Source organism: Lissotriton helveticus, chromosome 4_1 (assembly GCF_964261635.1).
Source record: "Lissotriton helveticus chromosome 4_1, aLisHel1.1, whole genome shotgun sequence".
Lineage (NCBI taxonomy): Eukaryota > Metazoa > Chordata > Amphibia > Caudata > Salamandridae > Lissotriton > Lissotriton helveticus.
Window position 1 is genome coordinate 360958163 of NC_136063.1, and position 12245 is coordinate 360970407.

The 12245-nt window shown below is 48.1% G+C and overlaps 1 protein-coding gene across 2 annotated transcripts in view; it reads right to left on the minus strand.

The window, feature by feature from the left end:
- EBAG9 (estrogen receptor binding site associated antigen 9) overlaps positions 1–12245 on the minus strand; it is a 202548-nt gene that overhangs the window by 102701 nt on the left and 87602 nt on the right. For both annotated transcript variants that reach the window (XM_078686873.1, XM_078686874.1), the window contains one exon: positions 9376–9525. In XM_078686873.1, coding sequence (XP_078542999.1) covers positions 9376–9525 — 150 coding nt within the window. The remainder of the gene's footprint in view (positions 1–9375; positions 9526–12245) is intronic.

Consider the following 12245-nt stretch of genomic DNA (forward strand, 5'->3'; position numbering starts at 1 on the left):
GGGTTGCGCTCCTACGTGCCACGAGCGGTACCAAACCTGAAAATATTTTTGGCAGCCTACGCAGCACCCCTTCACACTTTCCTACTCCCTGCTGACGAGAGGCAACAACCTCGAAACACCGGTGTCCAGGGATGGCCAACGCGACTGATTTTTCCTCAAGACCCAGGCAGAGGCGCACCCGCTGATGCTGACTACAAGGACCACAACGCATCGGGGCTACACGCTGGTAGGATAAGTAGTGAGCGACCCACTGGACTTACTTGTACATTCAGGCTCCCTTGAGCCGGTGGGGCTGACGAGCCCGGGTTGCGCTCCTACGTGCCACGAGCGGTACCAAACCTGAAAATATTTTTGGCAGCCTACGCAGCACCCCTTCACACTTTCCTACTCCCTGCTGACGAGAGGCAACAACCTCGAAACACCGGTGTCCAGGGATGGCCAACGCGACTGATTTTTCCTCAAGACCCAGGCAGAGGCGCACCCGCTGATGCTGACTACAAGGACCACAACGCATCGGGGCTACACGCTGGTAGGATAAGTAGTGAGCGACCCACTGGACTTACTTGTACATTCAGGCTCCCTTGAGCCGGTGGGGCTGACGAGCCCGGGTTGCGCTCCTACGTGCCACGAGCGGTACCAAACCTGAAAATATTTTTGGCAGCCTACGCAGCACCCCTTCACACTTTCCTACTCCCTGCTGACGAGAGGCAACAACCTCGAAACACCGGTGTCCAGGGATGGCCAACGCGACTGATTTTTCCTCAAGACCCAGGCAGAGGCGCACCCGCTGATGCTGACTACAAGGACCACAACGCATCGGGGCTACACGCTGGTAGGATAAGTAGTGAGCGACCCACTGGACTTACTTGTACATTCAGGCTCCCTTGAGCCGGTGGGGCTGACGAGCCCGGGTTGCGCTCCTACGTGCCACGAGCGGTACCAAACCTGAAAATATTTTTGGCAGCCTACGCAGCACCCCTTCACACTTTCCTACTCCCTGCTGACGAGAGGCAACAACCTCGAAACACCGGTGTCCAGGGATGGCCAACGCGACTGATTTTTCCTCAAGACCCAGGCAGAGGCGCACCCGCTGATGCTGACTACAAGGACCACAACGCATCGGGGCTACACGCTGGTAGGATAAGTAGTGAGCGACCCACTGGACTTACTTGTACATTCAGGCTCCCTTGAGCCGGTGGGGCTGACGAGCCCGGGTTGCGCTCCTACGTGCCACGAGCGGTACCAAACCTGAAAATATTTTTGGCAGCCTACGCAGCACCCCTTCACACTTTCCTACTCCCTGCTGACGAGAGGCAACAACCTCGAAACACCGGTGTCCAGGGATGGCCAACGCGACTGATTTTTCCTCAAGACCCAGGCAGAGGCGCACCCGCTGATGCTGACTACAAGGACCACAACGCATCGGGGCTACACGCTGGTAGGATAAGTAGTGAGCGACCCACTGGACTTACTTGTACATTCAGGCTCCCTTGAGCCGGTGGGGCTGACGAGCCCGGGTTGCGCTCCTACGTGCCACGAGCGGTACCAAACCTGAAAATATTTTTGGCAGCCTACGCAGCACCCCTTCACACTTTCCTACTCCCTGCTGACGAGAGGCAACAACCTCGAAACACCGGTGTCCAGGGATGGCCAACGCGACTGATTTTTCCTCAAGACCCAGGCAGAGGCGCACCCGCTGATGCTGACTACAAGGACCACAACGCATCGGGGCTACACGCTGGTAGGATAAGTAGTGAGCGACCCACTGGACTTACTGGTTCAGTAACGATGTTTGTACCTCTTGTTTGAACCCTGATACTCTGAGCCATGCATGTCTCCTTAACATGATGCTTGTGTTTGTCGACCTTGCCGCAGTTTCTGCCGCATCTAGGGCGCACTTTATTGAAGTGTTAGTAATTAACTTCCCTTCTTGTATAAGTTGATCTGCCCTCTTTTGATGTTCTTTAGGGAGATGTTTGATGAGTGTTTCTAACTCATCATAATGCGCTCTGTCATACCTTGCAAGTAGTGCTTGCGTATTAGCTATGCGCCAACTGTTTGCCGCTTGAGATGCTACTCTCTTGCCAGAGGCATCTATTAGTTTAGACTCTTTGTCAGGAGGTGGAGCTTCTCCTGTAGATAAAGAGTTTGCTCTCTTGCGAGCGTTTGTGACCACTAGTGAGTCTAGAGGAATTTGCCCCTTAATGTATATTGGGTCTTTTGGAGCTGCCCTATATTTTTTATCAATTCTTGGGTTCAATACCCTAGCCCTCACTGGGTCTTTGAATATCTCTGATGTATGACTGAGAAGGCCCTTAAGCATTGGTAGTGTTCCTGATGTTCTTTGTGCAGTAGGTAGTGTTTCTAATAAGAAGTCCTGTACTTGAGGTTCTGTATGTAGGTCTACCTTATGAAATGTTGCTGCTCTAGTAATGAGTTGTGCAAACCCAGTATTGTCATCAGGAGGTGAAGGTTTTGAGGGATATGACTCAAGGTCGGTATCATTACCTGATCCCACATTATACTCTTCCCATGGGTCTGCCTCCTCTGGGATTGTGTCCTCATCATCCCCAGGGTGTCCCCCCTCCCCTGTGTCACTCTCTCCATCTGTTGTAGGTGTAGATGGGCGTGTGGGAGGAATATCTGGCCTATTGTGAGGAAGAGGCGAAGATGGTGTGTGAGGTTTGGGAGAAGGGGGAGGAGTTGTATTCGTCCCCATTGTTCTCTTCTTCGGATGAGTCTTGTCGTCCGAATGTTCATGTTTCCTCTTTTTAGGTAGTTCTGTGGCTACCTTGCCAGTCTTTGGGTCAATAAACAAAGTCTTTTGTTTAGGATCCGTTCCGTGTTCCTGTGTCGGTACCGCAGTTTTCGGTTCCGAAAGGTGTTTTTTCTTTGGAATGTCCATTTGTATTTTCGGTGCCGAAGTTTTGTTCGGATCCGATTTCTTCGGTATCGAAGATGTCCCCGGTGTCGAGGGTGTTTTCGGCGCCGAAGCGTGCTTCGGTGTCGACATGGACTGCTTCGACTTCGAGCTTTCCTTGACCTGGTGCTTCGGTGTCGATGTGGTCGGTTTATCGGAACCGGAACCACTATGATGGGGGACCGAGTGTTTCGGTTTCTGTTTCGTTGCCGGGCTCGAAGGCGGGGCGTTGGAAACTTTTTTCGGTTGTCTGACCGGGCTCGAGGGCGGGGTCGATACCGTGTGGGGTCTGTTTTTCGGTAAAGGGACGTCGTCACTCACGGTTTGTTGGACGTCGATTTCCTCGACGTCGGACTCGTCCGCTTCAGACCCCGCCTCGTCGGCCTCTTCTTCCTCGTCCTCTGGTTGCTGGTCCTCAAACAGCTCCGGGATTGCTTGTGACTGCATTCTCGATACCTCGTGTCTTCGGGCTCGACGGTTTCTAATCGTCGATTTTGACGAGAACGCTGCACAGGCCTCACAGTCCCTGGATTCGTGTTCAGGGGACAAGCAGAGGTTGCACACCTCGTGCAGGTCCTTGTGTGGGAACTTAGCACCACACGTTGGACATTTTTTGAATGGAGTCCTTTCCATGGACCCCGGGCTGGACTACGTCGAGTTTCTCGTAGTCGTCGTCCTTCGAACCGCGTCGGTATGGAGTGAAGTCGCGTTCGATAACAATACCGTCGATTTGGAAAGGAATACGCGCCGGTTATAACCTTCTTTGTTGAAGTCGGTCCGGAGCGCTTCGATCCTCATCCGAACCCGATGGCGGAAAAAAACAATCTAAGGATGGAGCCGATGCCCATGCGCACTAACACCGAGAGGAGGAGTCACCTATGACGACAAAGACTTCTCCAGAAGAAAAACAAAGTGCAATCATCCGAGCCCAACACCAGATGGCGATCTATTCATAAATGTACCATCTGCAGCCCATATGCCTCGAACGGAAGGTTTCTCTGCTCTGTAATGCCAAATGCATGTACCTGGGGAGGTGGGTTAAACGAAACGTGCACTATATCTAGCTATACTTCACAGGACTGTTTTGTATTGACTGGCATGGGATAGGTTTGAGTTCACTGTGAATTCACATTGGAACAACTGTTACAATGTTGCGTCTGATCCCCTCTGGCATTGTTGAAAATAATTCCTCTTCACCAGTGATTGTTACTTCTAGACAGGAATCGAAATAGATGGAATCCCTGTGCAAGTGAGGTCCAACAACTGAAAAATATACGATATCGGGGAGAAGATTTGATGATTGGTTGGTTGAACTAAACTGGTAATATTTTTTCTTGTGCATCAGTATGATTTAAACTGACAGCCACTACGTAGCTGCTTCCCAGAACAATGGAATGACTGAAATGTCATCATTGTGATGTAGGTTGTTGTAGTATAATGGTTGAAGCATGAAAGAGGTGTTTTGGTTAGGGTTGTGTTTATATGAAATTAGAAGACCATATGTCAGGAAGCTGGCCTGAAGATATTGCTTAGTGACTGGTGGAGAGATAAATACTCCAAACCCACTAGTGCGGATTTTCCTTCAGAGATGGAAAGGTTGGCAGTTCCTGCCGTGTCAGTGCTGTCTGCACTGAGACTTCACATGTGCAGAAAAAGCAATAATCAATAGCATTTTGGCAATGAAATACAAAACATTTCGGCTGCACTTGAACTCTCGCCAAGTTCAAAAAGACAGAGCCCATCTTGGATATGTAGGTTTTACTTTCCTCAAGGTCTATGAGGGTTGTCTTGCTAGGCAGTTGTGAGGTGTGTTGCTGCAGCCAGTGCCTAGGGATCTGGATCTTAACAAGAAAGTGCATAGTGACGAAGTTTGAAGTAGTCATTCAAGCCATAACGGGATGTACTAGTAAACATATATTTAAGGCACTCATGTTTAGCTTTCAGATTGAAGGAGAGAGTCAGTTATACAGAGATACAGCTAAGGTACGAGATCTGAACCACGTCGGTGAGATTTCCCCGATGTTGTGCCCATTGGAACTTCAAGTCCCAAGACTGAGCCTGCATACGCCACCTGGCGTGTCTTACCAACAGGATGCAGGAGGCCATGAGGCCCAACAGCCTCAGAGTCAGTCTCACCGAAATCCTGGATAGAGGTTGAAATATCGGAATCAGCCTGAATAGCCTGAACTCGCTGCTCAGGAGGATAGGCCCGAAACTGCAATGTGTCCAGAACTGCTCCTATAAAAGAAAGTGTCTGAGAAGGAGTCAGGTGTGACTTTAGCAAGTTTATAGAGAACGCCAGCAAATGCAGAAGGGTTGCCGTAGTCTGAAGGTGAGAGACAACTAACTGGGGCTTGGATGCCTTCAGCAGCCAGTCATCGAGGTAGGGAAAGACTGACAACCCTAACCGGCGCAGATGAGCTGTGGTCACAGCCATCACCTTTGTGAACACCTGAGGTGCAAGGTAAGACCGAAGAGGAGAATGGTAAACTGAAAGTGTTCATGGTCTACCTTGAACCGCAGGTATCGCCTGTGGACCGGCAGGATGGGAATGTGAAAATATGCATCTTGCAGATCCAACGCTACCATCCAGTCTTCTTGGTCTAGGGCAGACAAGAACGGAGCATTTTGAATTTCTCCTGTCTGAGGACGAGATTGACGGTCCGAAAATCCAAAATGGGCCATAGCCCTTTGTTCTTCTTCGGAATCATAAAGTAGCGGAAATAACTGCCACTGCCTACTTTTGAAACTGGGACATTTTCTATAGCTTCCTTGGCTAAGAGCCGTAACTTCCTCTTGGAGCAAATGTAAATTATCCGCCATTTACCAATCCAAATTTGGCAGATTAGAAGGAGGAAAAGAAAGAAGAGGTAGAGATTATTCCTCCTGGACTATCTGCAAGACCCACTTGTCCGTTGTTATGGATCTCCAGTGGGGGAGATGACAAATTCTCCCACCAACTGGAGTAGTGTGGTCCTGCAGAATTAGCCTAGGATTGCTTGGAGGCTGCGGAAGTGTGGTTGACTTCTGGCATCAATTCCGAAATCGGACTGCACCCCGTCCACGTCCTCGCACGGCTTGGGCAGTCTGTGCGGGAATTGGCTGGGCTCACTCGGCTAGAAACCCCTTCCGTTGCCACAAAAGGGGCGAAATGAAGACTGGCCAAGGGGGGTGGAATAGAGGTCCAATGATCTGGCGTAGCTCGAGAGTCCTTGAACCTGACCAGGGCGGAGTCTGCCTTCTGCCCAAAAAGGCAGGTTCCATCAAAGGGTATGTCCATCAAATTGGCTTGGGCATGCACAAGAAGCCAGTTGTACGTAGCCAGGCATGGCGCCTCAAGGCCACAGTCGTTGAAATCGATTTGCCTAGCGAATTGGTCGTATCTAGGCCACACCGTATGGTGAATTTTGCTGCATATCTCCGCTTGGGAGAGCCCAGCCCAGGCCTCTTCCTGGACTTGTGGCAGCACTTGTGCAACCATCTCCCAAAGGGAATGGGAGAAAGGGCCCAACAAGCATGCATATTCACTGCCCGCAATGCCAGGCTGGAGGAAGTAAACCTATTCTTCCCGAAAGAGTCCAGTCGCTTGGATTCTCTATCCGGAGGAGCGGAAGGGAATGCGCCTTGAGACATAGAGACCTGCACCATCTCTGGAGTGGGGTGTAGGCTGAGGAACTTTGGGTCGCTCAGAGCTGGGCGATGGCAGCGTGCAATCGTCCTATTCAAAGGAGCCCCTGTGCTAGGTTTGGACCATGTCCCTAGAAGGACGTCTGTACGTGCCTCATTAAAGGGCACCAGGTGTTCGGAAGTGGAAGCCCCAGGTTGAAGCACCTCAGTCAGGAGGTTAGTCCTGACCTGCACTGAGGGCAGCTCCAAGTCCAAGGACCTCGGCTGCCCTCTTAACCACCATTTATATCAAAACGAAATTACCTGGCCTCCAATTCTCATTACTGCTTATTTATTCAGCAGATTTTAAATACAATACATTCAGTTATTGTACCTCACTTTAACATTTGTGTATATTGCAATTTCCTTTCTGCAACAGTTATACAATTTTGGTGCATTCAGGGATACTCATCTCATTTTTCAAAATAATTTGTGCAAACAATAGTGAAAAAAACATTAACAACATATAAATACGATAAAGCATACCATTGCATAAATTCTTTGTAGATTCTACAATAGTTACACCAGTCAATATTATAGAATCTTAACCACCATGGCATAAGATGCCCCCTCCTCCGTTGCCACTTTTGGGAGAGAGAGCATGCCAGGATCTGGAAAAGTATCCAGTCCACTGGCCTCCCCAAGTTCCCTATAGCAGTCCAAATTCTCCTCAGACACTTCCTGGGTTTCAAGAGGGCCCTCAGATCCCTCCCAATCCTCTCCTGAGCCTACCACATCTTCTCAAGGGCTCAGACAACACCATAAAAGCTCTGGGTTATGTCATCGTCGGAACCAGGGTCGATGGATGGAATTCCGTCTCCGTGTCATCGGGAAGGAGGTTGCCACCGGCTGGCATCAGTGACGTCGCAAGCACAGACTTCGGATACAATGCCGAGGAACATCGCGATGGCACGACTGGCGTAGTACCATCCCCGAGGCCCCACCGGCTTCATGGACGGGGCAAATGGCGTTGTACCCAATGGGGCCCCTTTCAGCCTTGCAGGGCCCAACGGCTCACTAGAAGGGTCATTCTGCTCAAATACACGGCGCATGGCCTTGTGAAACTTATTATTTTTATTAGAGGGGGAGTTGCCCCGGCTCCTGTAAAGAGGGGGTGGGGTGGGTCAGGTGAGACACAAGGTCGAATCTGGCTATGCAGAACCGTGCCAAGAACATCGGTGCTCCTTACCTCTCTCAAAGACGGACGCTAGTTGAGGTGAAGATGAAGACTGCTTGGACTTCTTCTTATGCCTCTTCCCCGAGTGTCCTGAGGATCTCGAATGGGAGGAAGAGGACTTAGGGCTCGAGGAGCGGTCCTGCGACCTCCTGTTCTTTGATCGTGACCGTGACCTCCTCGGCGTCTTGCTGGACGGTGTCAAATGCCGGGCCTCGAGCAACTTCATCGCCCGCTCCCTCAAGGTATTCGGGGTCATTGCCCAACAGTCTGAACACGACTTCGTATCTTGGTCGCGTTCGAGACACCAAAAACGTACCCGATGCGGATTGGTAACTGACATCATGCGGGAACAAGTTCCACATGGCTTGAGACCGGTCTGCCTTGAAGACATCCCTCACACATAAGTTGGATAAAATAAAAATGTTCTACAAAAGTTGAGAAAAAACCTGGCAAAAAGCAACAGAGAGGCAGCTCTCCCCGGATTGGGGAATAGTGGCATGGAAAGAAAAGAAATGACGTCCGCCTGCCTGGCTGGCGCCTATATAGGCACCACCACGCCATAGCAGACTGAGGCTTCTGGCAGATCCCCAGTGAGATCTCTATCGCTGGAAAACCTCTGTGAAGAGTAGCATAAGAAGAAAAAGGATTATTTACCCTCAATGTTCTTGAATTAAAGTTACATAGCTCACATGGATGTAAACAATTGAAAAAGGAGTTATAATTTGAGAATATTCTTGGTAGCAGACTTAAAAAGACTATTACGAAAGATGCACCAGGGTACACAATGCTGAGCCCACGGGCAATCAAAACCTAACAGAGAACTCTAGAAATAAGGAAGCCTGTGAGGACCAAGATGTTTGCTTCTCACAGGAAACGGTGCACAAAATTAACAAGCAAGGGGTATAGCTTCAAAAACAGCTTCCTGATTCCAACGGTATACAGAAGAAGACAGGTAGTTGGAGGCCAGTAAAATGGGCCAGTGGTGAGACAAAGTTGGGGAGGAGGTGTGCCTGGTCTTCAAATTCTGCAGCACCACTAGCACACTTTAATCATATCTGGAGTCTACTAATAAGAAGTGGGGGTGTCCGGGGGAAGGGAAAAAGCAAGATGCAATGACAATGGTACATGGGAGCACAGAATAAGGAAGTGGGCATGGATGTGGACCTGGGGGCGGGAGGGACTGTTGATTATTTCCCATGATGTATTCTCTAATGCCCATACATATTAACTGCATTTCGAAATGTTTCTTCTGCCACAGACTGCTATGCTCCCTATGCTTATCCTTTTAAAAATCATACAGTTTGCATTATAAATTCTTTTTCAAAAATAATGAATGTGTTTACTTGTGGCATTATTCATATATGAATAGAGATGGTAGTCTAAAAGAGGTAAAAACTTTCATCTGGACAAATGGAAACTCTTTATGTTGTGTTCCAGATTCTTCTTCATATCCACAATTTCTCAAGAGTATGCAACGATTCAATTAAAGCACATGTTCAAATATACAACTGGGGCGACTTAATTTTCTGTTGGTTTATGGTATAAGCAGTAAGTGTGGCAGAGAATACAAATGCATGAGTGATGCTGTGCTGACAAGAATGCAGGGACCTACTTTTTGAGTTTTCCGTATAGTTGGCATCATATCCCTGAAATAATCTGGCTCGTTTTCATCCATTTGTGATAGTGCATTGCCATTCCCACCTTCCACTTTCACACTCGTAGGTGCATCCTCATCCCAAGAGCTCCAATCTTCGACTTCCGCCTTAAAAGAAATGAAATGCAACTAGGTTAATGTAATCTAACAATTTAGCATGGAGTCTGTTTTTCTATTATCTATGCAAACATCACAGATGACAGGGAGAGGCATAAGGCATACAACACACAACACCAGAAGGATCTCTTTTCAAGGAATACTAAGACATTTTAATAATGGCTAGGTTTCTACTTTCCAGTTTCACGATCACGCCTAGTTAAATTGGAGGGTTTGGTGTCAACATTTTGGCAAAACGAAAATTCTCAGTTTTATCTTTCAATACTGCAGTGTCACCTGGTCACCAAGCAGCCTCTCTCTATGACAGAGTTGCATTTAAAGGCATGGCTAACACTATAGAAAATCACACGCTAATACTCCTATTCCAGCAATTAATTATGATAAGAAAAATTAACAATCCATCAATAGCACAGTCCATAAAATCTGGTAAAAATGTACGCAACCTTCCTTTCTTCTGTCCTGCAGTTACAGTGGGCAAGAACAGTCGATTTTTGGCACTGGAAAGTATGTTAATAGCTGGTTACAGTTTCATACAGATGTTCAAATGACGTGCCTGAGACAGCTTAAAATGCATACAAACCCTTCAGTTTTCCAACTAGCATGTTTGTAGATTTTACCCTAATTTCAGTTCCTCCAAACAGCTCTTCCTTTTTCCTTTCATCTGTATAACATATTATGCATGTATGGCGTCTTCTGTGCCTTTCACAAGGAGGCCTGGCCAGATGGGGTTCCGCCCTGAACACAGCACGGAATCCGTTCTCCTCATAGTTACTGAGAGATTTAAAATGATATTGGACATGGGAGAAACTGCCACCATTCTTCTTCTTGATCGAAGTACAGCATTTGATACCGTTGATCACAGTATTTTAATACATAGACTAGGGGAGGTTGGGATTCAGAATAAGGCCATCCTATGGTTGTCCTCCTTCCTAAGTGAAAGATCTTTCCAATGCAGGGAATCGGGCTTCTTCTCAGACACGGTTGTTGCCCCATATGGCGTTCTTCAGGGATCAACACTCTGTCCCACCCTGTTTAATTTTTACATTAGTCCTCTGGCACAAATTGTAGAGGAGTTTGGACTGTCAATACTGTCTTATGCTGATGATACACAATTGGTAGTCTCAGTGTCTGATGCCACTAACTCAAATCATCTGAAGAAAGTCCGATGCGTGGAAAAAATAGCAACATGGATATCCAACTGCTGTTGAAAGCTCAACGGTGAAAAAACCGAGCTTCTGTTCTTGGATTACTGCACAGATCCTAGGAAAAGGGTCAGCTGGCCAAATAACAGGGGTGTGAACCCGCACCAAGCCCTCCATCAAGATCATGGGGATATGGCTTGACCGGAACCTTTCTATGGACACCCTAGCAAAAACACGTTCAGCTACCTGCTTCGTCATTCTACGCTTACTCTCTAAGATCATAGACCTTCTCCCAGACTACGCGCGGAGAACGATGATTCAGGCACTAGTGGTCTCAAGCTTGGACTATGGTAACTCACTGTACCTAGGGGCCCCCAAATATGTAGTCAACAGGATTCAGGTGGTTAAAAATGCGGTGGCCAGGATGCTACTGAAGATACCAAAGTAGGAGTCTGTGAGAACTTCAATGTCCAAACTTCACTGGCTTCCTATTTAATCCAGAGCCAAGTTCAAGGCACTATGCCTAGCCCACAAAGCTATGCAGGGCAGAGCTCCAGCCGTGTTACAATCCCTTGTCTATCGAGATGTCCAGAACAGGTCCCTCAGGTCCTCATCTGATTATCTCAGGAGTAAAACGAGAATAAAAAGAACCAGATGGGGAGGAAGATCCTTTACCCATTTGGTCCCAAAACTTTGGAACTCAATGACCACTGATTTGCAACTTCTAAAGGACCTACGTAGTTTCAGGAAGAAACTTAAAACTTGGCTCTTTTCATGATTTCCACTCTACGCCGACCCGCTACGCTCACTGCAGCGCTGGGAAGCCCTTGGGAAGCTATGCGCTTTATAAATCACATATATACATAAATAAATAAATAAATAAATAAATAAATGCTACTACTAGGCACTTTGTAAAGACCCATGGTGGGTAGTGACACCGGAGGGGAGAACCTTAAATTGGTAGTGTTTTCCTGCTATGACAAACTTGAGGTATTTGCGATCAGCAGAATGAATGGGTATATGGAGATTGGCGTCACCGAAGAAAGGGAAGTTTGGTATCAAAACTTGCATTGATAAACCCACACTGATTTCAGTGTTGGATTTATCAATATATGCCCCCACGTGGTACATTAGAGGTGCCCCCTGAAAACCTACCAGCCCCTGGTGTGGTTGCTGTATGGTCTTTGCTAGCCTGCCACCTGAGACACTGTTCTGACCTCACAGGGAGAGAGCCTTTTGTTCTCAGGAGACGTAGAACAAAAGCCTGTCTTGGAAGACGGTGCAACACCCCCTCCCACAAGATGACCTGCTGATTAGCCTCTCTAGAGCAGCAAGAATCAAAAAGCTGCTGCCCTTGGAATGCAAATCTGGCTCCCCTCAAAGGAGAGGAAGCCGACCTCCATTTGTCCAGACCACTTTGCCATCTGAAGAGGCAGGAAAAGTAGCTAGGCGTGCCACCCGCAGGCTGGTACCACACCTAAGGTGAGCTAAACTAAGGTGGACACAACTTTTCAGAAGTAGCGATCTTTGTGGTAGAATAGTTAGGAATTCTGGGACAGGTTTATGCCC